At 33.7% G+C, this 27,852-nt stretch overlaps 1 protein-coding gene across 6 annotated transcripts in view; it reads right to left on the bottom strand.

Moving 5' to 3' along the window:
- The window catches only part of CTNNA2 (catenin alpha 2), a 1,081,323-nt gene that overhangs the window by 33,691 nt on the left and 1,019,780 nt on the right, over positions 1–27,852 (bottom strand). For all 6 annotated transcript variants that reach the window (XM_025994443.2, XM_072767039.1, XM_025994441.2 and 3 more), the window contains 2 exons: positions 11,807–11,912; positions 7,710–7,844 (listed from right to left, as the gene is read on the bottom strand). In XM_025994443.2, coding sequence (XP_025850228.1) covers positions 7,710–7,844; positions 11,807–11,912 — 241 coding nt within the window. The remainder of the gene's footprint in view (positions 1–7,709; positions 7,845–11,806; positions 11,913–27,852) is intronic.

Here is a 27,852-nt window from a genome sequence, read left to right as displayed (position 1 = left end):
TTCAAGATAGAGTAAGACAATATGTCCTGAAGCAGTAATAGAAATCCGAGTTAAGAAAACTACACACTGCCCATCCAGAAGTCTTTCCTATTTGTGAGATACATGGGCCATAACATGGCACATATTTCTCTCCTAAGGGCTGTGATAAAAGCCACATTTGATAAATCATTTAAATTAAGCTGGAGAAAGCATTTGGCAAAATAATCTGTAGGAACAGAATGGAGAAAATAGTAAGTTAAACACATTTTTATTTCTAGAATATAGTAAGCCAAGAACAACAGTTAATACACAGAGATAGCCATCAACAGATACCCTACTATTTTTGCTGAGAATGTTAAACAGGAAGATGAGAAACTAAATCGAAAAAGGAAAACCCAATGGACTACACAATTTAACAAATTCACAATGGACAGAAAGATTTATCCTCTTCATAGAAATTATTAGTTATTTGAGATAAAGGACTTTGAATACCTTCACCAAACCAATATTTAGCACTGTGCCTTTTAAGTAGTTGAAACACCCTCGAAATGTTGTTCAATGATTCAGAAAATATCCTTATGTGAACTGGAAGTACAACTCTTTGAAGCCCCGATTGTTAGCTTGTCACTAGAAGTTAGGAACAAGATATGAAAATGCTAATGCTTTTCTAGAAAGATAGGGTTGTCAAAATTTTATCAAGTCTAATACTAAACATAAAATCCTGCCTCCATTTTGCTATGCAGTCTCTTAATTTCCTTTATTTTGAATCATCTGAGGTAATAGAAAATTGTGCAAAATCAGTAATAAGATGCCAGATAATATTTAGGGTATATTTTAATATTCATCTTCTCTTATTTATATATCCTATATCAGTTTATTCACATTTTAGCTGCTTTTTCTTCCAACTTTTTCTTCCAACCCAGGAATTCCTGAGGTATATCCAAGTAGGAACATGAAAAAAAAATCACAATGAATTTAGGTAACCAATTCAAAATAACGTATTTCTTGACTAGAGCTGACAAATCCACGTGTACACAAGAAAACCAGAAATCAAATTAAATTATAGATACTGCTTATAAATAAAATTATTTTACCTAACACTGTGGATTCCCATAATTATTTGATTCAATTTTAGGGAATATGTATTATCTGGATTTATTCTTACATATCCACAACTAGTTAAAAATGAAGAGACAGTGCCTAAGGCACTACTATAGACATGATTTAAAATATATTAATAAAGAAAACAGTTTAGAATGAAATCAATTATAGCAAACTATCTCAAAATCAGAATGTGTCTCACGGGAAAATGTTATAAATCACTACTTCTTCAATAGGTTTTCCTGTGTTGCACAGACACCAAAAGATATGCACAATTAGTTTCCCTTAACCAGGTACCTCCATGTGTCTAATTTCCAAGTTTTCATAAAATATTACTCATCATTGGCTGCCAAATAATGGTCTGAATATTAACTGAAATCTAAAACATCAGATTAACTGAATATTAACTGAAATCTTGCTACTAGATTAAGGTGTGAATTATTTGCTGCCTTTTTAATTCAAGGCTTTCAAATCTTGAATAGCTTCTAAAACCTAAAGGAATGAAAGTACACTGACTGAAGGACAAGTAATGGCACTGACCTTTCTAAGGCAGAGTCACTCTTCATAAAGCCACTAGCCACTTCTACTCTGATGAGTAATAATGAATCCCCTCAAACTAAAATAGAAATATCTCCGTTTACAAGCTCAGGTGATGCAATCAAATCAATTCATCAAGTAAATCCAAGTTAGGTCAACCCATGTCTTTACTTAAGGTAAAAAGAGTTCTTTTGCTTGGTTCATGCTCCAGCTTAGCCACAAAGAGTCTGTCTTCTTATTTTAAAATGAGAGCATTAGAATATAAAGTCTTCTTCTATGCATAAAACAAATCAGATAACCAACTGGTGTAATTTCATCAGTGAAAACCTGATTTATTGTTTCAATAAGTAGATCGAATTGATAATGTTAGGGTCATAATCACTGAGTATGTAACTTAAGAGCTACTTCTCTTAGCAGAGCAATATACCATTCTCCTTTGAACAAGACTATTTAAATTCAGGGAGACACTTGACAGGTGTGGTACACTAGTCTCAAAACTTCCTATGATGCCTGGCACCCAAGGAGATTTTCACTTTTCTTATAAAAATCCCCATTTTCCATTTCTTCCACATGTAATGCCTTGAGTTTGTTAAATATCACTTTTATAACACTGGAAGAATGAATTTGCTCTGAAAAACCACTTAAGGGCAATTTTTTCCTGAAAGTTTGCCTGATTTGGGTTGTGTAAAAATCAATGACCATGTATGCTGATATAAATGTAACTAAGGAAGACTTAATGAGGGAATCAGAAATTAAATGGTTATTATTTTACTGCCATAACAGATTGGGAGGGCTAGGCTTTTTGGAGAAAGACAGAATTATTCAGCAACCCATCTTACTAGTAAAGTATATGCAAAGAACTATGGCCATTCTGCTAATGATAGATACTTATTTAATTTTCTTACTGTTACAGAGTATTTCTACCATTCTTCCATCCAGATTTGTAATCTGAAGCTTTGGTCTTACTCTCTGTAGATCTAGACTCTCCTACTGTTCTATAGTTCATGAAGTCTGTTATACCCAAATACTTAATGACTCTGGAAAAGCTGGAGAAAAATCTTTGGAACTCCTGCTAATTTCCTGAATACGTACTCTTTTGTTCACATGAAGCATAGAAATGCATTCCAGATCCAAACTGAAATAGCTAATAATTTAGATTTCTTACCATTACTACTACACTGATCAGTAGAGATAATCAAGATTTAACAATAGACAGAATCAGAGTATATATTAAAAAAAGACTCTTTCCCAATTAAAGGGTACAAATTGTACAAAAGTACAAGGCTATACAAGTACAATGCTTGTTTCAATGACTGCTTCAGCCCACTACAAAATACACTATTTTTTATAAATACAGAACTTTTCAAATAAAATGCAATTCTCATCTCAATAAATCACATTTTAAAATAAATAGTTAAAAGTATGTAATATAAATGTATAAAATAAAATCCATAATATATATTTTAAAATATACATATAGCATTATACAAATAATTCCCATATTTTCTTTTCCCTAAATTGTCTTGGATCAGATATGTCACAGTTGTCAACCACTTGTTCAGTTCCTGATTACTGCTTATTCAGGTGGTAAAGGAGTAAATATCAAATCATGTATATTTGCTGCATGTTTATGTTCGTGTATATGCATATATGTATCTTTGATTATATGCCATAGTCCGGTAGGATTGATTTGACCATTATCAGTTCGTAGTATTGTATGAATAGTTTCATTTATTACTATGAATATTCATGTTGATTTTAATTGAGTCCAAATTTTAATGATCGAAACATAGGCAATAAAGACTATAACTGACCTCTTTATTCTCCAATTTTCTCTTTACCAATTCAAATCCTACCAATGTCACAAATTATATTTGCTCACTTTGTCAAGTTTCTCTCCATAACCCACTTGAGAGGGATTCAAATTTGAAAAGGAGAGATTTAAACGGCAAAGAACAAAATTATACATTAGGTAGGGCAGGTTACTCAATCCTCCAGGGACAGAGTAGGGCTCCATTCAATCAGGCTGAGGATGTAACTAACATTCCACACCTCCAAACTCTGCTCCTAAATTTTGTTAAGAGAAAAAGACACTTATATGCAACAAAATCTATTAAAGTGTGTGGTATTTTCATGGGGAGTCAACTATAATTTACAATCTGTGTCCTTCTATCTCTGACCTAAACACTGAATTCCTGTCCAAGGTAGGGTTAATTGCTATTGCATTCTGGCTTCACTGATCTAATGTATTTGATCTTCTTAAAAATAATTAAGTAGAATTTTTCAGATTTATGAAAATGCTTGATTTTAGCACTCTACATTCTAAAATTCCATATTAGTGTTTCCAATCTCATTCAGAAAAATTCAGAAGTATAAATGTTAGAGTAGCTAAAGATAATCAAAGGCTATGGAATGTTTATTTCTCCAGATCCACATGTACATCTTCATTTTAAAATTTAAGAGAAGGACAAACATTATATGTTCTCATTCATTTGGAGAATATAAATAATAGTGAAAGGGAATATAAGGGAAGGGAGAAGAAATGTGTGGGAAATATCAGAAAGGGAGACAGAACATAAAGACTCCTAACTCTGGGAAATGAACTAGGGGTGGTGGAAGGGGAGGAGGGCGGGGGGTGGGGGTGAATGGGTGACGGGCACTGAGGGGGGCACTTGACAGGATGAGCACTGAGTGTTATTCTGTATGTTGGCAAATTGAACATTAATAAAAAATAAATTTATTAAAAAATAATAAAATAAATTTAAGAGAATCCATTAAATCTTCTAAAACCTAGCATATAAAAATTAAAAACACAACAATCAAATATACAGGTAATATCCACATCATAGCACTGGAACGAACTTGTATTCAAAATATGTTTGCATACTTGAAAAAATAGCTCAACTTTTCTGCCATGATGAATATAAATGCTGTCACATTTAATGGATATTACCTGCACTAAAATAATTTACAATATGCTACAGTTAAGTTTCTCTTTCCTTTGTTTTCTTCCTTCTTTCACAACTCTTCCCTCCTACTGTCCCACCTTCCCTCTCTTTCTTTCTTCTTTTCTTCTTTGAACATTTCTTTTTCCAAAAAGCCTGTAAACTGACTTGAGAAATTAAAGAAATAAACACTAAGCAAATAAAGCCAGTATATAAATTAATGGATATTTAATCTTCTGGACTTAAGTTTCTTCTAGTTTCATCTTAGCATTTCCGTCACTGTTAGCTTTTAGTTTAGTTTTTTTGTTTGTTTATTTTTAATTTTCTCTTTTCCATTGACCCCCTTAGCAACCACACAAATGGCTTAAGCTGAATTGGCTCACCAATGCATCGTCTATATAAGATTTAGTAAGTACAGCACTTTGGCTGGTGAGAAAGATTTAAGCCAATAACTTTTAAAAACAGATCTCCAGCCAGAAAATTAATGGTGCTTCTTACATAGCAGTTGTGTGAATGAGCACATGTAGGCACATATCCAGGATTGCATTATTTCTCTAACTTGCCAGCATGACTCAAGAGATTTTGTATCCATTGTCCCCCTGCTCATGACCTGATGAGCTTCCTGCCTCACCTCTCAAGCCAATGGCAGATACAACAGAAGCCTTTCCCAGTTTATACACACAGAATCACATAAAACATACGCATGCTGACATGGTATATAACTGTGCACATGTGCATTTGGTTCATCATGCTAGCACAAGGCTCTAAAAACAAAACTCTCAGCTTTGAAATTCCAATCATTTTTCTTGCCAAAATGGAAATAATCTATCCAAACCTCTTGTTTTAGGGGAAATTTTGACTACTAATACATATACCTTCCTGGGGGCTTTCATAGGTTTCTGAGAAGAAGTCACAGCTTTGAATCACTTGTACATAAACACATTGGGAAAAAGGAAGGAAGATTCAAGCATTTCTCTTTTTTTGATTGCATGTTATTATAGTTTTTCCTTAAAAACATAGCAACTTTGTCATGCCAGACAACAAAATAAATGAGGCCCAAAGCATGGGCACATTTTCTTGGCAAAATCATTGAAAGTTTGTGTGTATAGGGTCTTACATTCTTGACTCTTTCAGAACTTTGAAGGCAGTCATTTGTGGCTATTTTGCAAAACAAACGTTGATTTTTTTTTTTCTCTATTGGCCATTAGTGAAGGAGGATGAAGAATAAGATGGAGGCAGAAGTGGCAAAGACAGCAGACTACAGATGCAGGAATGGCACCAAATAGCAATCAAGCTCTGAAAAAATGAGGAGGCCAAGAGCAGGTCCATGACTGAGCAATATATAGCAAAACTTTTATAATGCATTTGACTCAGAATTATTGTAAAGTTTTATAACATTCCTCTAGAAGAAGCCTTCTCCCATGCAAGGATATATGAACTTTGCCAGTAAGATTCAAAGAAGGAAACAGGCTTCTTGATGGTGTTCTCAATCTCAAACACCTCTTCAAATGCCAACAGTGCAAGTGATAAAAGCCAGTGATGGTTTGGACTACATCTAAATGAGGAAAAGACAATGGGAATGAGGCTCTGGAAGCAGTGATGAACGATGGGTACTGAGAGGATAATGGGGAGCAATTCTGCCAGTCAAATACCGCCTAGATGAGGTTGTGGAGTCTGAGATCCACAAAGATGCTGTGCGCATCCATGTAAATAATAAGATTTGGAAAGTGACAAATGAAAGCACACAAGGCAAGCTAAACAAAAAGCACTCAGTTCCACGGGTGCTATAAACAGATGGACATGAAAGCCGAATGGTATGGGAGACTATACCATTGAGTCTGAAGATAAGAAAGGAAGCAAGGGATATGCAATGTTTTGATCACTTCTTGGGAGAGAGAATCTTGGTAATTACCAACTCGGCAGAAAGGACACATTGCAAGACAGATTGCTCTTGGTTGTTGAAGAATGTTGAAGCAGAATCATTTTGGAAATGCAAAGAGGTGACTATGCTTTGGGAAGAGGCACAAAATAGCCATTTTATTGGACTCTAGGTGAGACTGCATGGAACAGGCTTTCCAGATGGCATCTCCATGCAAGCCAGATCAGCTCTTTTCCCAGCTGTTTTCTGCAAGCCAAATAATATTGAACCTGAAGCCTTTGGGTTCAAGAATGATTTTTCCACATATTTTTATCAAATGGTCAAACTGCTACATTTCTGAAAATACCCTGGTAAAGAATTGAGCTTCACAAGTAGTCTGATTCTCATAAAGCATTCACCATTTTGATCATGTTATATTCCTGGTAATGCCACACTTAAAATGGTAGCATCATGGTTGACTGGGAAAAGAACTAAAGGTGGCAGAGCCACGCTTTGGAATTCGCAAATAGTTTACAATAGATGGCACCTCATATTCAAAGAAAGGGACTGAGGGAGGAAAAGCCAAGGTGAAGAACCTCAACACATACATTTGGAAATCTTGCCAAGAAATCATAATGCTTCTATTAATTGAACTTATTTCTTTACGTTTGATGAAAGTGGACTGGATACTAAGGGAAACACTGGAGTGATTAAGCAAAGAATACATAATTGTTAGTGTTTGACAACTATGTTAGTTTTTGGCAACAGCACATCAACCTGTATTAAATTCAAATATTTTCTGCCTTTCAAGGGTTACTGATAACCTAGTATGCATTGGAACCTGATGAATGAATTCCTATTGTTTTCATCATCTCTAACATGTGAACACAATCCACACATAGAGAGGCTGGCTCCTGAACAGAGAGTGAAAATTACTAGGACTAACAAAGGAAGTAGACTCACAATGAGTAAATGTACAAAAGCTCCAAATAATTATAATAGTCACAGCTTGGCAATGAGTTTCCAGACTATGAAATTAGTTTTCTTGTGAAGAATGGAGATTTTACAAGGCTAGTATAAACACAGGGTAATTGGAAAATCAAATTGCTCTTTGTGAGTTATTGTAAGGTCTGGAATAATGGTGATAACATTTATTTAAAAAAAAAAAAAAAAACAACTCCCTATGAATCACTGTAGTTTGGTGTTTTTAGCAGTACTGTTGCCAAGAATGCTTGCCTTGGAAGTACAACAGTGGGAACTTTAATTGTGAAGCCCAAGTCCCGGCTTACCCCTGACACAATGAGCTCTCCTCCTAGATTCTGTACTTCTGCCTTCACCTTGCTGCAGATATTAAGCTGATGGCAATACAAGGCAATTCGTTGAAGATAGGCTAATAAATCCTGCTTACATGCTGAATCAGGACACTATAAAACATTAAAAAAAGTGATCTCAATTAGTAAGTATTCTTCAGTTTCTAACACTCACTATATAAAAGCTGTGAGAAGAAAGAGTTTTAGTGTCATATACCTTAATTACATCCATTTAACTTCATTTCTTTATAGCACATTTTAGGGAGGCCACAGCCAGTATTTTAGAATGGTCAGCTCTACTTTGATATAATTCTGTAAAAAGAATATTGAAGATTTTCCAGAAAGTCTTATTGGAACTTTGCTACATGTTTATGAGTAATTTACCACTTGTCTTCTAAACTGTTAAGAAATCTAAATATTCTACAGTTTTTTTTTCCTAGTGGCCTATCCAACATTCACTATGTGTAGTTATTTTAATATGGATAACCAAAGCAACAGAGGCTGGAAGGAAATCACTCTGTGTAGTAATCTCTCTGACACAGCATGGATAGAATTTCAATTCAGTCAGTTGAGGGGAAAAAAATATCACTGTTTCCTTTGGCTTTCCCAGAAAAGTATTATTCATTAAAGGAAGTCTATCACACTTTTTGGATCTCCATATTTATCGAAATTTTAGCAACATTATAAACTGTCTTTAAATAAGAGACTCTAAGAAGGATTATGACCACCGTTAGAACAATATATTGAAGTAGAATGAGTTTGAAACAAATTATAACAAACCCCTAAGAGTAAAAACAAAACTCTTCAAAGGTTGTTCCAGAGTCAACTAGGAGCAGGGATTCTGGATTCTCCTTGTGACTTAGTGGGTAGATGTCCATCAAATACAACTGAGCTTAGCTGAACATTTCCATAGACATTTACGTGACTCCCTAAAGCATTTCTGAGGCTTCAGTGCCAATGGCTATTTAGTCACTGAAATATATTTCTATTGCTATCAAAAGTTCAGTTCAAGATTCTGTGGGCCATCTCATTGTTCTAGCTCAGTTTGGTACTTGTAAAGGACATATACTCACCAGATCCTTGATGAAACACTGTAAGAATGAAGTACCTATAGTCAAAACTGAAGCAACTTATTTAAAATAAGAGTGTAAGAAAAAGACTCCAGGTAGTTTTCCTTCAAACTTAAGAAAGGCAATTCTGAAAGAAAGAAAAGAAAAGAAAGAAAAGAAAAGAAAAGGAAAAAAAAAGAAAAGAAAAGAAAAAAAAAAGAAAAGAAAAGAAAAGAAAGAAAGAAAAAGAAAGAAAGAAAGAAAGAAAGAAAGAAGGAAAGAAAGAAAGAAGAAAAGAAAGAAAGAAAGAAAGAAGAAGAAAGAAAGAAAAAGAAAGAAAGAAAGAAAGAAAGAAAGAAGAAAGAAAGAAAGAAAAGAAAGAAAGAAAGAAAGAAAGAAAGAAAGAAAGAAAGAAAGAAAGAAAGAAGGAAGGAAGGAAGGAAGGAAGGAAGAAAGAAAGAAAGAAAGAAAGAAAGAAAGGAAGGAAGGAAGGAAGAAAGAAAGAAAGAAAGGAAGAAAGAAAGAAAGAAAGAAAGAAAGGAAGAAAGAAAGACAGTTGTTTCATTAATAATTTGAAGCCAGTGGTTGTGACATAGCCATTTCTTTAATAAATGACACAGGGGTCTTTTTTTATATAGAACACCATTATGGTACTTTTTTCACTAACTGCATTTATCAAGAAAGAATCCCATAGAGACTATTTTTAGCTTTCTACGAGTACTTAATACTGTAATATTTATCCTACTCCAGAGACCCATGTACTGAAAGGAATTAACTTTAAAATGATATCTCCCTAGAGGGCTGACAAGGCTTTCGATACAAATACCTTGCAGCAAATTAAACTGGAAGTTCTATCTCAATGGAAGAGTAATTAAAAATGCAACAGTCCGTAAAAAGTTTATATTGCTTGCGTATATCAAATCTTCATAAAAATATTTTCAGGGCAAAATAAAGGCAGCAAATCCACTCCTTGCTAATGCTCATTCTCTTCTATTATTTAAAACACACACAAAAGCATGATAGACCAAGAAAAATAATTTTTGTAGGGGGAAATAGGTGCAGATTTTGAGAAAGAGGAGTCCTATTCAGACAAAACATTAGCAAAAATTGCAAGTCGCTTCACAGCTGATGACAAGGAGAATGCCACAAAGAAAGGGTTATATTTAACCCTCATATGTTTATTTTAAAAGTCATCATAGAGTAGCATTTAAATACTTTGTCATTTAATTTCAAAACACATCCAGAATCCTGGGATTTGCTTGTGTGCACGGGTGGTGTGCTTTCCAGATAGCAAAACTGTTTTGGGCTAGGATTCAAGTTGCATAATTGTTGGAAATAAGGGTCTAAGAATGTAAAAGCAAAAACAAAAATCACAATAAAAAATATTGAAGTCAAGGAGCCTCAACATACTAAGAAATAGTTTCAGTGACTGAGATTCAGAGTTTAATGGAAAAACCATCCAAACTCCATCTACTTTCCCTTTTGGGAAGAAGTCCTTCCTCACAAAACTCTTTTCAGAACCACCACCAATTTCTTCTCACTCCACTCATCCCAAGTGCCCTCAATATTTGCAGTGAAAAACTGTGACATTCTTTCCTGCCTGGTGTATTTTTGTTTGTTTGCATACATACATGCATATTTTCAAGTACATTCACTGTCTCTCCTCTCTTTTTCATGAACTTTCTGGGATACATACGGAACTCTGTATAAAGCAGCTCAATTTTTGCTGCAAACTGCAGGAAGCCTGGAAGTTGATGCTGCCCTGAAATTAGCAACTTAGTAACAATTTGGTCTTCACCCTGCACAAATTTTTAGGGGATAGTTAAATGATGGTTATATTTAATATATTATCTTTACTATCATTTCTCAAAAACTTAAAAGGAAGCAAAAAACATTCCCTTGGATTAGCCATCAGATGTAAAAAAAATAAAACGAGACTCTCTGTTGGCTTATTTTAAATGTAAATTTAATGGTTTAATCATGTATTTTTCTTTTTGGTATTAAGAAGATGAGTGAATTTGGTATTGACCTAAAGGACTCTAGAATCTGGGATGTTAAAGACAGCAAATATTTATGAGAACAGCTGAAAATTAAGGAATGAAGGAAGAAAATGATGAGAAGCAACTCAAAAATCATAGGAAAGTAGGGCCATCTATGGAGAAGGAACATCCTATGTCTCCTGGTGTCTCCAGAGAGCATCACTGCATTGCAGGCTAGTAAGCAAGTTCATGCTAAGAATGTTGTGTCCATGTAAATAATACCTTGAGTAATACTTTCTATTTCAGAATCTTATTTTATATTTTAAGACATTTTCCTTTTAAAAATGGTTCAAATTGTAAACCACTGTTACTTACCTGTAAAAGTCTACTGCCTAAAGTACCCTTATAAGGAATGGAACATTATTGCAACAAGCCATTTAGAACAGGATTTTAGAGTTCCAATTTAAGCCACAATAACATGAAAAGTGTAGAAATAAACTCAAATATTCAAGGTGAGATTGAGAACTACTTTAACATGTATCTGATTTCAGTCTGAAAAGAAATAGAATTTCATTTATCTGTGATTCCTTTAAATCCAGATTAAAATGAAATCTGGAGGTTTTTGATTATGTGGATTAATCCCATTTATGTTAGTGCATTAATTATTATGAATTATAAAGAGCATCAGTACACTAAGATCAATATGAAATAACAAAAATTAAAGTTCTTTTTGTCTTCCTCCTTAAGCACTTGACTTGCTGAATGAGGGCAGCCAGCATAATCCATTCTTTGGGAGTAATGTCTCTTAAATAGTGGGTACTCTGATTTCTCAAAATTTTGGTCATGGGCTGAAATGAGCCCCTCCCAAGTTGAATCTACTTTTGCCACAAGCTCAGTCTCAACAGACTTAGAGGACTGTTTGTAAAATGTTAGTGATTACAATTTATCTTTCAGAGGCATTTTATAGGGTACATAAAACCTATTACAGAACCCAAGTGCTAATTAATGATAATGCACAGCATGTGCTTGCTCTTCCCTCTAATATTACCTGATCAGCCACAGCACGGGCTAATTTGTCCATTCGAGAACCTGCTTCGGCAATTTTCTTGGCAGCATTAATAACATCAGATGTATTTTTCAATGGCCCTTTGCCTCTGAAACAACATATACCACATAATTAGAAATCCACTGTTGAGATGAAATAAACAAAACTACCATATTGTTTGTCTAGAACTTTGCTTTTATATTTGATTTTGCTGTGGCCACATTAAAGGAATTTTGAATGTTTTCTAGATTCACTTCAATTTCCACCTTAATAGTCTACTTTACCTCCATTCACTTTTAGGGAATATTTTTCCTATTTTGAAGTGGATGCTCGTATTTTATTCTTTACATTAATTTCTTTATTTTTAAACTGTGGTTCATTAAAAAAAGATGATCACTACAAGGGCAATAGGAATTTAATATTTAAATACTTGCCGTGTGTCTGTGCTATTATATATACTACTTCATTTGTGTTCATTACAACCCTAACAAGTAAGCATCATTATTCCCATTTTAGAGGAGAGAAAAATGAACTAAAATTATTAACTCATCTAAGTTTGATAAAGGTCATACTGTAAGTTCTACATTTAAATCAGAGTGAACTGAAACAAATGCATGTGCATTGTCTTTCATACCATGTCCAGCACTATATTGTATTAATCATATTTTTAAGTCTACTTTGACACTTTGAAAAGCAATAATCTCTTGCACATGACTGGGAACCATTCAGCAAAAATCTCACAAATCTTTTGAGCCTTCACTTTCATTGGCTTGTAGGTTTCTGATACTGTCTTATGAAGGAACACACAAAACACTGTGACAGTAGATGACTTTATGCTTTCAAACCATTGTCCCATGTTTTCACGTAAGGTTTTCAATTTGGTGGACCACTTAATATTACCTGTATTTTAAATATTTATTATAAAAGAAAAGGAAACTATACGGCATCATAAATCCTTAAAATGTAGCATGTAACTTTTCTTTCTCTTTTCTGAGAGGTAAATAAAACAATAAATTTATTCTTTCTTTTTTTTTTTGGAATTGTTACTCATTCTGCCCTCCGTATGTGCATCTAAAAATCAATGCATTTTTTTAAGGCTGCAAAATTACATTCCTATAGTTAGAAAATGTGGTGAGATGCGGAGAAAAACTACTCAGAAGCGATTTATTTAGAACATGCAGGGATATACAGAGTGGGCAATGACTGCCATTGTTATATAACAACATTTTATAAATTGGGAGACTTCAAATGGCTTCAGAAAATAAATATAAATGAAGGGCATTTTGTTCAGTTTCCCTCCCAATTTCCCTTCTGGTATTTTTTTTTACATTCATAGCAGAAACAAAATTATATTGTATTCATGTCAATGCTTAATCACACATACTGGTAAGTTCAAAACTTAAGATATTTCAATTTGCTATGGTAACATTAATTCTTCCACAAAGGACATTGATTTTTTTTAAGTTACTACTTAGATTTTTAAATATGACAGGGATTTCACATGCAAATTTTATGTAATGTGGATAAGATTCTTTGACAATCTGGCTCCCATTTTCTAACATTTTTTAAATTATCTCTAAATAACCTTTTCCTTGGTTTTGCTTTAAATTTCTTAAGGAAAGTTTAGATGCAGAATCTGTCAATGTTTTGTACTGTTGTCATTATTACACATTCTTCCATGACTTCCACACCTTAAAATGTTTTTTACACTTTTACTGTGACATAACATTTGTTACTTTTTGCATCATCTTAACCCATTCACAAAATGGTACATGCTGCCTACTTTTTATTATCAACAATCATGTGTGTTTATTTATTTCAAGAATTTCAAAGGATCTGGGAAAACAATTCCTTGTGAACTTTATATAACTTTCAACTGTCGATTGATTATGACATAATATGGGCAGTTAGTAAAGAACACTTATAAGATCTACATTTACCTGAGCCTCAGATTCCCAGCTTGTAGCCAAAGAATGATTAGAATCATGTATTTTGTGATTACACAGAAGAGACAAACTAAGGACATCTTTTTAAAAAAATTTTGAGATTAGAGTTCATTTTGTAGACTCCGTTCTAATTCCTGAAATGGCAAGTTGGTGATAGGAATGTATTTCATTAAATGAAACAGCAAAATAGAAGTTTTGAGATAATTTCCTTATTTTTCTAGTTAAGGAAATGGAAACTGGAGGAGAAAGGCTAAGTGTTGTGCCCATGAAGATACTGGCAGAGAGTGATACACAGAAAGAGAATTAGGTTGGGATCTCTGTGTCCTGTATTATTCAGTACTCTTTACTCTTTTTACTATATATGTTTCATTCTTATAAGAATGCTGAAGCAGTGATCACAGAGAAAAACAAATGGCTTTCATTACAAACATGAATGTATTAGAAATAATGAAAACAATAATTATCTGAATCAAGAATTTAGAAAGAAGTAGAAAAAAACTAATAAAATTTCAAGAACAGATTAATGATTTAGAGAATAATGAAACACTGGAAATAAATCTAGAATGGCTCCTCCCCAAAAAGACAAAATTGATGTAAAAAAATATACCTAGGGTGGGGGTATATATATATATATGTATATAAAAATATACACTGGGTGACGGGCACTGAGGTGCGCACTTGAAGGGATGAGCACTGGGTGTTATTCTATATGTTGACAAATTGAAGACCAATAAAAAATAAATTTATATAAAAAAAGAAATATACCTAGATTGCTATCAAGAAAAAGTAGGAGAAAACAAATATTTAAAAGTAAAAAAGGTAATACTGAAATAACCTTAGAAAACAGAACATTAAAAAGCATCATAAAACTGCTTTCTTCAATACACATAAATAAATTTGAGGACCTGGAGGATGTAACTTCCTAGGAAAATATAATTTACCAGTGCTTATCAGAGAGGAGATTTTGAAAAATTATCTATAGAGTCTGATTTCCATGGAAGAAATAAATAAGGGTGTTAAAGAGAAAGCTAGTCAAAAAATCAGTAAATCCTGGTAGTGTCACAGAGGAATTCACTAAACCTTTAAAAAGAAGATAATCCCAATGCTATTCAAACTCTTCCAGAATACAGGAAGTCTTCAAAACCAACTGAATTAAGTAATATAACATTGATGTTATGAGAATCAACTAATACAAACTATTTGAGGATGCTTATTTAGGTACTAAAACTTTTTTTAAAAAGGAATTAAAAGAAAAAAAAAGCAAAGAAATTAAAGAAATGGCAGTTGAGTGCTAGAGTGGGTTCACACATGCTCACAAGAGCTGCTGTTAAATTTTCAGGAGTTTAGTGAGTCAGTTGATGTGCTGGTTAGTTGAAATCTGCCATGATAAGAGTACTTATTCCATGGAAACCAGCAAATACTGCATAAGTAATGGTTATTCCCCCCTCAGAAAATCAGCAAGTGCTGTCAAAACTCAAAGTAGTAGCTATTACCAGTGGAAAGCAAGAGTACTGTGATCTGTGAGAGGTATATGGAGGCATCTGGAGCTAGGTGATGGTTATACAGGTTACTTTTACAATAATATTCAAATTGTATGTTCATATTTCATGAACTTTCTGTACATATCAATTTAAATAATGTTTATTCATTTATGTTCCCATCAATCTGATGGATATAAAAATTTGATTTCCATTTCCTTGATAACAGAGGAGGTTGTCTGTTTTTATTATTTATTGATCATTATTGTTTATCATTCATATATCCTTTTCTCTGGATTGTTAATATAAGTTTTTGCATATTTTTCTAATGACTTGTTTTAACCTAAATTGGTATCTAAGCTCTCTAGGTATTTTGGATTCTAATCTTTTGTTATTTATTCATGTTTCAAATAACTTCTAGTCTTAGCGTGTATATTTACTTTCATTACAGTTTTTTTAATATAAATTTTAATTTTACTGGGGCCAAATGTGTAAATCATTTCTACTAGAGTCTGTGCTTTAACTTATGACAAAGCAACCAGTAATATCCACTGGGGAACAGTCTTCAATAAATGGTGTTGGAAAAACTGAACATCCACATGCAAAAGAATGAAACTGGACCATTATCTTAAATCATACATAAAAATCAACACAAAATTGACCTAAGACTTGAATGTAAGATGTAAAACCATAAAAACCCTGAAAGAAAACATGGCAATAAGCAACTTGACACTGATCCTGAAGATTTTTTGTATTTAACAACAAAAGCAAAGGCAACAAAAGCAAAAATAAGCAAGTGGGACAATCTCAAACTAAAAAGCTCCTGTACAAACAAAAAAAATAAAAATAAATAAATAAATAAAAAGCCCCTGTACAGTAAAGGAAACCATCAACCAAATGAAAAGGCAACTTACCAAATGGGAGAAAATATTTGCAAGTCATATATCTGATAAAGGTTTATATTCAAAATACATAAAGAATTCCTACAACTCAATAGCAAAAAAGGCAAATGATCCAATTTAAAAATGAACAAAGGATCTGAATAGACATTTTTCCATAGAAAACATACACATACCCAACAGGAGCCTGAAAGAGTGCTCAATATCACTAAACATCAGGGAAATACAAATCAAACCACAATGAGAGATCAGCTTACACCTGTTAGAATGGCTATTATCAAAAAGAAATGGCTGTTAGAAAGGCTATTATCAAAAAGAAAAGAAATAAGTGTCGGTGAGGAGGTGAGGAAAAAGGAACTCTCATGCACTGTTGGTAGGGAATGTAAATTAGCGCAGTCATTATGGAAAACAATATGGAGGCTTCCTGAAAGATTTACAATAGAAGTATCATATGACCCAGCAATACTACTTATGGGTATTTATCCAAAGAAAATAAAAACACTGACTTAAAGAAATAAAAGCACCTCTGTGTTCATTGCATCCTTATTTACAATAGCTAGGATATGAAAATCTAAATGTGTTATATATATATATATATATATATATATATACACACACACACACACACACACATACATGTATATAAAATATATATATTTACACACAGAAGTGTATACATACACATATACAAATATATAATATATATTATATATTATGTATAGGAATTGGATTCATCCCTCAAAGAGTGAAATCTTGCCATTTGTGACAACATAGATGGACCTTGAGGATATTATGCTAAGTTAAATCAGACAAAGACAAATATCATATGAGCTCACTTATAGGAGTAATCTAAAACAAAACAAAACAGAACAGAACAGAACAGAACCCACACAAACAAAGAAAGTCAACCAACAAACAACACAGAAATACTCAAACTCATGGATACAGAGAACAATTTGGTGGTTACCAAAGGCTACGGTTGGAGGGTAAGAGGCAGGCAGGCAGTGAAATGGGAGAAGGAAATTAAAAAATACAAACTCCCAGCTGTAAAATAAATAAGTCATGGGGAAATAATAATAATAATAATAATAATAATAATAATAAATTATATTCTTGAAAGTGACTAAGAGAGTAGATCTTAAAAGTTTTCATCAAGGAAACAAATTTGTAACTATGTATGGTGATGGATGTTAACTAGACTTACCGTGATCATTTCACAATATATACGAACATCAGGTTTAAATTGTAAATATAAAAACAGAGAGCAGTATAATTACTCAGAAAAATAGCACAAGAAAAACTGTCAACTCCTAAATGAATAATATAGATATTCAGAAGTACTTTAGGTACTAAAGTGAAGTTAAAGCCATGTTCATCCTCACTGTTTCATGAAAATAAATTAAGAAAATTCTTTGAAACATCTGGAAAATGCTGACTATCTAGTATAGGATTCTGAACATTATCCAAGTTTGAATAAAGTTTCAAAGCACAAATTTCTTTGAGTACAGAATCAGTGACGTGACCCACTTTCTCCACATCACAAACAGAAGAGAAAAGGGATAGAAAAGATAGTTGTGTCACTTGAGGGAAAGGGAGAATCAAAGTTTACTAGATTCTTCATACTATTGTGCCAGAAGTTGGGTGCTAACTGTGGGGTAATAACCAGTATCTTTAAAAGAAGAGACCCTATACTCAACATAAGTACAAGGATAGTATTTTATTTTAATGTTATCATTGCATAGATTGGGAGTGATTTCTGAAACTCCTTCAGACATCAGAGTATCTATAGCCCCTGTCCAAGAGGATTTTTGTAATGATGGATATGTTCTATAATTCTATACTGTTCAATATAGCATCCCCACATGATATAAAACACTTAAAATGTGGCTAGTATGACTGAGGAACTGAATTTAATTTGATTCAATTATTCCTTCTATTTTTAACTTTTCATTTTGAGGTAATTATAGATTCCCAGGAACTTACAAGGATTTATATGAGTATGTCCTATGAACCCTTAATCCAAACTCCCTTCAATGTTAAAATCTTGCATAACTATAGTATAAGTATACAACCGGGAAACTAAGATTGGTAAGATTCACAGAGATTATTCAGATTTCAGCAGTTGCACATGCAGTTCTCTGTATATACAGGTTATAGGCATTTTATCACATGTGTAACTTCATGTAACTATTACCACAGTTAAGGCACAGAAATGTATTATCAACACAAGTTTCTCACACTAACTTTGTATCATCTGTCCCTCATCCATAATGGTAATCACCCATAGTTGACCCCAAGATGATAATGACTAATCTGTTCTCCATCTCTATGTTTTTATTTCAAGAATGTTTATTTCAATGGAGTCATATTGTATTCATCATCTGAGATAGGTATTTTTCACTTTGTGTAAGGTCCATAAAGTTCATCCAAGTTGCTGCATCTGTGTATTCCTAAGTAGTCTTCTGTGGTATGAGTGCACCAGAGCTTATTTGACTATTATTCAAATGAAAGACATTTGGGTAGTTTTCATGTTTAGGCTATTAAAAATATGTCTGGTATAAATATTTGTGTACATATTTTTGAGTAAAAATGTACTAAAAAAAAGTTCATACTTTGGGATAAATGCCCAAGAGCAAAATTACTGGGTCCTAGGATTAGTCCATTTTTAGTTTTAAAATTAACTGTAAAATTAATTAAATTTAAAAATTTAGAGCTGACATCAGAACTCAATAGTGAAGGACTGAAAGCTTTTCCTCTGAAATCAAGAACAAAGGTGCCCCTTTTGATACTTTATTCAACATAATACTAGAGTCCTAGCCAGAGCAATTAAGCAAGAAAATAAAAAAGGCATCCAGACAGAAAAGGAAAATGTAAAGTTCTCTTTGTTCACAGACACATGATCTTTTATGAATGAAACTCTAAAGATTCTAAAACAAACAAACTTGGAATAAATGAATTCAGCAAAATTGTGGGAAATAAAACCAATGTAAAAAAATTGTGAGACCAGAATTACCCTGATACCAAAACTAGATAGACTCCAATAAAAAAGAGAACTACAGGCCAATATCATTGAAAAAAATGGATGCAAGAATTGTCAATAAAACACTAGCAACCTGAATCCAACAATATATTAAAAAATGATTTACCACACAGTCAAGTGGGATTTATTCCTGGGTTACCAGAGTGATTCAATATTCATAAAACAATGTGTTATACCATATTAATAGAAGAAAGGGTAAGAATTGTATGATTATTTCAATAGAAGCAGAAAAAACATTTGACAAAGTACAACTCCCACTCATGATAAAACCTTTAAAAAATAGATTTAGGGGGAACATACCTCAATATAAAAAGGCTACATCTGAAAAACCCACAGCTATTATCATCCTCAATGGGGTAACACTGAGACCTTTTTCTCTACAGTCAAGAAGACAGAAGTGTCCACTCTCACCACCGTTAACATAGTCCAGAAGTCTCAGTCACAGAAATCCAATAACAAAAAGAAACAAAGGCATTCAAATTAGCAAAGAAAACGTAAAACTCACTATTTGCAAATGACACAATAATGGATATAGAAAATCCAAAAGACTCCACCAGAAAAACTGCTAGAAATGATAAACAAATTAAGTAAGAGAGTATTATCCTAAGTGAAATAAGTCAATGGGAGAAAGACAAATACCATATGATTTCACTTACCGTGTAATCTAACAAACAAAACAAGCAAACAAAACAAAACAGACTCATAGATCCAGGAAAGAAACTGTTGATTATCAGAGTGGGGATGTCTTGGCAAGTCACAGGATGACATAACTAAAGGAGATTAGAGGTATAAACCTCCAACTAAGTCAAGGGGATGGAATATTCAGCACAGAGAATATAGTCAATAATATTGTAATAACTTTATATAGTGACAAGTAGTAACTCCACTTAACATGGTAAACATTTTGTAACATACATAGTTGTCAAATCACTATGTTGTACACCTGAAACTAATGTTATTGTATGTCAACTGTACTTCAATTAAATATATATATATATATATATATATATATATATATATATATATATATTAGGAAAAAAGTGTAATACTGCATAAAGACAGACACATAGATCAATAGAACAGAATAGAGAGCCGAGAAGTAAACGCTTATGCATATGGCAAAATGATTTTCAACATGGTTGTCACAAGACCATTTAACAGGAAAAGGACAGTGTTTTTTAACAAATACTGTTTAGAAAACTACAGGAAAGAAAATATTGTACCATATACAAAAATTAACTCCAAATTGATCAAAGACCTCAACATAAGAACTAAACTATAAAAATATTACAAGAAAACATGGAAACTTCCTGGCATTAGATATGACAATGGTTTCTTATATATGGTACAAAGAACACAGGTAACAAAAGAAAAACTGATAAATTTGACTACACCAAAATTTTGAAACTTTTGTGCATAAAAGGACACAAAAGAGTAAAAAGGAAATCTATAGAATCAGGGAAAATATTTACAAATGATATATCTGATAAGGAGTTAATATCTGTAATATATTAATAAATCTTACAATTCAACACTAAAAATAAATCAACCTGATTTAAAAATGAGCAAAGGCTTTGAGTACACATTCCTGTAAAAAAAAATATATATATACAATGGCTAATCAGCATATGATTATTATTAGGGAATACAAATTAAAACCAGTGAGATACCATCTTACACTCATTAAGATGGCTATTATAAAAACAAACAAAAACAAAGGGAGGCTATTATAAAAACAAACAAAAACAAAGGCAGGAATTAAGTGCTAGCAAGAATGTAGAGAAGTTAGAATCTTTGTGCACAGTTGATGGGAATGTAAATGGTGCAGCTGATATGCAAAACAGTGGTTCCTAAAAAAATTAAACATCGAATATCATATTACCCAGCAATTCTACTTAGTATATACCTCAAAGAAGACATTTTTACACTCATGTTTATAGCATTACTCACAACAGCCAAAAGGTGGAATCAATCCAAGTGTCCAACATGGATGAGTGGATAAACAAAATATGACATATACATATACTATTATTTAGTCTTAAAAAGAAATGAAAGTCTGATGTAGGCTACAATATGGATAAGCCCTGAGAACATTATGCTAAGTAAAATAAGCCAGTCACAAAAAGACAAATGTGCTATATTTCAACTTAGCTGAAGTACTTAGAGTAGTCAAATTCATTGCCAGAGGTGTAGGAGACAAAGGAATGGGGAGTTAGTGTTCAATAGTACAGAGTTTTTGTTGGGGAAAATGAAAAAATTTCTAGAGAGTGATGGTGGTGATGATTACACAATAATATAAATTTATTTAATGCCACAGAATTGTACACTTAAAGATGTTTAAAATGGTGAATTTTATCATATACATTTTCACAAAAAAAGTATTAAATAGCCATGTGCTAATGTCTTTGACCACACAGGTTTAAATGAACCACAGTCATCTAAATAATGCATAGTGGAATAGAAACCATAAACAAATGGCCAACAGAAAAAAAAAAAAAAAAAAGAAAAGAAAATCAGGCCTGGAAAAGAGAAGATAATGTCTGAGTCTTCCTATCAGTGAAAGGAAATGTTGACAAAGGAACTGGGCATATTGGCTGTATTGCTTCTAGTCTCAAAATATTGTCTCTTACACTTTTTGTGTTTCCTACCTTAAACCAGATTCGCTATTTTAAGCATGTTAAAAGGTGCTTTGAGGAATCTTGTGATCTTAAAGATAGAAACCATAATATTGTTCCAACTGGAACATGTTTTTAGTTTTTTTTTTTCTTTTTTGAAAGAACATCAAGTCATAGAATTGGCTCTATTATATAGGGTCATGTAAACTTTTCTCTTTTGGTAATAGGCCATTCTTACATAAGGCTCAATATCTGGAAGCTTTCCCAGGAAGAGATCACTTAAAAAAAAGAAAGGCATAGAAAACTATTTCTATATCACTGCTATTTACATTTACCAATGAATTCACATTTACTTCATGGAAAGGTAATAAGTATTAATGGGACAAAGCAATGTGCGAGTACATTCTGAGTTAATGTACTCAGTATCCAGAATTCTGAAATTCTGAGTTATTCCCAATTAAAAGGAGTATTTGTTAAATAGCTTTTTCAATACCTCTAACTTGTCAACATACCGTGACTCTCCAGTAATGATATAAAGTATATAGGAGTATATTTGCAAATGTATTGAATTATAGATGCTTCTTTTCAGAACCAGAGTTCCATAAAACATGCTTGGAAGATACCACTTTCACCAATTAGCTGATGCAGTATGATACATGAAAACAGCATAGTAGAAAAGTTGAATGAATATGGGGAATAATGAGGAGTCAATGGAACTGTAAGATCATGACTTCAACTATTCATGGAAGTCACATTTATGTTATGGCCTTGAAGTTAAAGTAAAAATATGTACAAAATTGAGAAATAAGTCTAAGGGTCAATAAAGGAAGGCATTGAGTTTCAGTCCAAGATCACTTTGAAGAAAAACCTAGAACTCACTTCCAAATCTACCCCTACTTATAGAGCAGCTCCTCCTAAAGAAGAACTGAGGTCTGACTAAACAGATTCTGCACACTAAAGGATCAAGAGCCCACAGAGAGAATGGCAAGAGAGATGGAAATACAGTAGCAAAGGTAACCCCTAGCCCCAACACTGAAAACTATAGTGGATAGGAGCAGCATTGAGAGACTATGAGCAGATTCATCTGCCCTGTGGCACCAAGAAAAAAAAAACATGGTTTTAAAGAGCAACTAGAATACAACAGAATGCTGCCAAATTGTGGGGGAACTGCTGGAACTCTCTTCAGGCCGGAGGCATTGATAAACATCATGGTTTATGTCCCCCCATCCACCTTAATAACAGAGATGGAGCATTATCTAGGCACCACAGCTAGCCTGCCACTTCAGGGAACCCTGAGTCCTGGGACCTAAACAGGCCTGGATGTTTGGCAGTACAGGAAAAAAGGTAGAGTTTAAAAGAGCAACTAGATTATAAAAGATCCAGCCCTAGAACTCTGCCAAATGGTGGAGGAGCTGCTGAGACTTTCTGGCTCAGGTGTCCTAGTGAGTGCCATGGTTTAAATTCCCCCTCCTCTTTCATAACATGGATGGGAGCAGTGTCTGGGTGCCCTGGATGGCTTATCATCTCAGAGAACTTTGGGCCCTTAGCTCATACCAGTCCAAGCTGTCTCACCAAGGTGGCCCTAGTGTGGTGCATACTAAGACATCCTTGGTCAGTGCACACTAGTTGCCAAAGTGACACTGGTGCAAAGTACCCTCAAACACTCCAGGCTTGCACTACTTACCTCCAGATCAGTACACCCTAGATACAGAACATTCCAGGACCTCCTGGCTCAAACCCACTTCAGCTCTAGGCCTCCCACCAGGGAACTACCCTGCAAAGATCATCCTAGGAAAGCCTGGCCCATGCACACCTTAGCAATTGCTGCCCTATCAGGGCACCCCTGCACTGAGCACCCTGAGATACCTGAGGTACTTCCATTCCACCTCAGTTTTAGTTGTCCTACTTGGATACCCTCTACACAAGGAGCCCCAGGACCTCCTAGCTTACACCCACTTTATCTCCCACTCTCCTGCCAGGATGCTCTCTATGTAAAGAGTCTTAAGGCCACAAAAGTTCACACCTACTTCAACTCTGGCCATTGAACCAGGGCAGCCCCAGAATGGAGTTCCCCAAGACCCTCATCCCTCACCAGCCACAGCTCCAGCCAATCAAGCACACACAATGAACATAGGAGACAACCATAAAAGACCATTCCTTCAAGTTTAGGACAAGTAGCTATTCTGCTAAATTCATAGAACCAAACAAACACTCAAGCAAAATGAGGAAACAGAAGAATCTCCAAATGAAAGAATAAGAAAAAAGTAATGGTCATAAAGATGCCCATCGGATTGGAAGGAAGAGTGAAGGAACTTAGTGAAAACTTCAGAAAAGAGAAAATATAAAAAAGAATCACAGTTGAAGAATACAAAAAAATCAAAATGAAAAATAGATTAGAGGGAATCAATAATAGATCAGAAATACAGAAGAATGGATTAGCAATCTAAAAAACAGAGTACTGGAAAACACCTAAGCTGAACAGCAAAAAAATAAATAAAATTAAAATTTAAAAACTGAAATTATGTTAAGAGATCTCTTGGACAGTATCAAGTGAGTCAACGTTTGCATTATAGGGATTCCAGAAGGAGAAGAGAGAGACAAAAAGGGGAAGAGAACTTATTTAAAGACATACAACTGAAAGCTTATCTAACCTGGGGAAAGAAACAGACATCCAGGTTCAGGAAACACAGAGTTGCAAACAAGATGAACCCAAAGTGGCCCACACTATGACACATAATAATTAAAATACTGAAGACTAAAGATAAAATTTTTAAAGTGGCAAGAGATAAGAAACACTAGTAACATACAAGAGAAACCCCATAAGACTATCAGCTGATTTTCAGCAGAAACTTTGCAGGCCAGAAAGCAGTGCCATGATATATTCCAAGTGATGAAAAGAAAAAAACTACAACCAAGAATACTCTAACGGGGAAGGTTATTATTCAGAATTGAAGGAGAGATTAAAAAGTCTACCACACAAAAGTTAAAAGACTCCATCACCACTAAACCAGCCTTACAAGAAATATTAAAAGAACTTCTTTAAACGTAAAAGAAAAAGTCATAATTGGAAGAAAATTATGAAAAAAATCATGAGCAAAAGCAAACATTAGAGATAGTGGAGATAGTAGATCAATCACTTATAAAGCTACTATGAATGTTAAAAGACATGGGACGCCTGGGTGGCTTGGTGGGTGAGCCTCTGCCTTCGGCTCAGGGCATGATTCCGGGGTCAAGTCTCTCATTGGGCTCCCTGCATGGAGCCTGCTTCTCCCTCTGCCTGTGTCTCTGCCTCTCTCTCTCTTTCTCATGAATAAACAAAATCTTAAAAAAAAAAAAAGACAAAAGTAGTGAAATCAATCGCATGTTAAAAATTACTTAAGAGTCTGTCAAGCACAAGAAAAAATAATCTGGAGGGATGCCTGGGTGGCTCAGTGGTTGGGCGGCTGCCTTCAGTTGAGGTCATGATCCTGGGGTCTGGGATCGAGTCCCACATCAGGCTCTTGTGAAGAGCCTGCTTCTCCCTCTATCTGTGTCTCTGCCTCTCTCCCTCTCTCTCTCTCTCTCTCTCTCTCTGCGTCTTTCATGAATAAATAAATAAATCTTTTAAAAAAATCTGGAAAGACCACAAATACATGGAGGTTAAATAACATGCTACAAAACAATGAATGGGCCAACTGGGAACTAAAAGTATAAATAAAGTACATGAAAAGAAATTAAAAAAAAAAAACAAAACCTTAGTGGTTCAAAACCTATAGAATGTCGGAAAATCAGTGCCAAGAGAGAAGTTTATGGCAGTACAGATTGACCTTAAGTAACAAGAAAAATCTCCAACAACTTAACCTTACACCCAAAGGAGCTAGAAAAGGAACAAACAAAATCTAAAACCAGCAGAAGGAAGGAAATAATAAAGATTAGAGCAGGAAAAGATGATATAGAAACTAAAACAATAGAACAGATCAATGAAACCAAGAGATGGTTCCTTGAAAAAAAAAATCAATAAAATTAACAAATTTCTAGCTAGACTTGTCAAGAGAAAAGGAGAAAGGACTAAAAAAAAAAAAAAAAATAGAACCACAAATGAGAGAGGACAAATAACAACCAACACCAGAGAAATGCATATAATTATAAGAGAATATTATGAAATATTATATGCTAACAAATTGGATAACTAAGGAGACATGGATAAATTCCTAGAAACATATAAATTACCAAAACTGAAACATGAAGAAATAGAAAATTTGAACAAACTGATAACCAGTATCAAAAAGTTTCCCAAAAAAACAAAAGTCCAAGATTAGATGGCTTCCCAGGCTAATTCTCTACTGAACATTCAAAGAGTTGATACCTCTTCTTCTTAAACTATACCAGAAAAATAGAACAAGAATGAAAACTTCCAAATTCATTCTATGAGGCCAGCAGTACCCTGCTACAAAAAAACAAATAAAGCCACCACTAAAAAAGAAAACTGCAGGCCAATGTCCCTGATAAACATAGATGTAAAAATCTTCAACATAATACTAGCGAACGGAATCTAACAATATATTAGAAAAAAACATTCATCACAGTTAAGTGGGACTTATTCCTGAATTGTAAGTGTGGTCAGTATTCATAAGTCAATCGACATGACACATCACAACAATAAGAGAAAGGATAAGAACCATATGATCATTTTAATAGTTGCAGAGAAAAGCATTTCACAAAATACAACATCCATTCATGATAAAAATACTCACCTTAGTAGGTTTAGAGGGAACCTACTTCAACATAATAAAGGCCATATATGAAAAAACCACAGCTAACATCGTTATCAATGGGGTAAAATACTAAGAGCCTTTTCCCTAAAATCAGCAACAAGATGTCCACTCTCACCACTTTTATTTAATAAAGTACTTGAATTCCTAGCCATAGCAATCCGACAACAAAAAGAAATAAAAGGCATCAAAATTGGCAAAAGAGAAGTAAAACTTACACTATTTGCAGTGGACGTGTACTCTATATAGAAAACTCAAAGAACTCCACCAGAAAACTGCTAGAACTGATGAACAAATTCCTTAAAGTCACGGGATACAACACTGACATAGAGAAAACTGTTTCATTTCTATACATCAATAATGAAGCAGCAGAAAGTGAAAAGAACAATTCCATTTACAATTGCACCAAAAAATAATAAGATACCTAAGAATAAACCTAACCAAAGAGGTGTAAGACTTGTACTCTGAAAACTATTAAACATTGATTAAAAAAAAATTGAAGACAACAAAAAGAAATGGAAAGACATTCCATGCTCATGAATTAGAAGAAATATTATTAAAATGTCTATACTACCAAAAGCAACCTACATATTTAATGCAAGCCCTATCATAATACCAACAGAATTTTTTACAGAGCTAGAACCAATAATTCTTAAACTTGTATGGAATCACAAAAGACCACAAATAACCAAAGCAACCTTAAACAAGAAAAGCCAAGCTGGAGGAATCACAATTCTGGACTTCAAGTTATATTACAAGGCTGTAGTAATCAAAACCATATAGTACTGGCATAAAAATAGACACAGAAATCAATAGAAGAGAAGAGAAAACCCAGAAATAAACCCACAATTATATGGTCAATTAATCTTCTACAAAGCCAGAAAGAATATACAATGAGGAAAAAAATATATCCACCTCAACAAATAGTGTTGGGAAAACTGAACAGCCACAGGAAAAATAATGAAACTGGACCACTTTCGTACACCATACATAAAAATAAATACAAAATGGATTAAAAGCCTAAATGTGAGACTTGAAACCACAAAAATCCTGGAAGAGAACACAGGTAGTAACTTCTCTGACATTGGCTATAGCAACTTTTTTCTAGATAAGTCCCCTAAAGCAAGGGAAACAAAGCAAAATAAACACTAGGACTGTAAAACAAAAAGCCTCTGCACAGCAAATGAAACAATCAACAAAACTTAAAGGAAACCTACAGAAAGGGAGAACATATCTGCAAATGATATATCTGATAAAGGGATAGTATCCCAAAAATATAAAGAACTTGTCAAACTCAACACCCAAAAAACAAATAATCTG

Source organism: Vulpes vulpes, chromosome 8 (genome assembly GCF_048418805.1).
Source record: "Vulpes vulpes isolate BD-2025 chromosome 8, VulVul3, whole genome shotgun sequence".
In the NCBI taxonomy this organism is placed as follows: domain Eukaryota; kingdom Metazoa; phylum Chordata; class Mammalia; order Carnivora; family Canidae; genus Vulpes; species Vulpes vulpes.
Note: the sequence above shows the minus strand (reverse complement) of the source record. Positions and strands in the feature narration are given on the sequence as shown.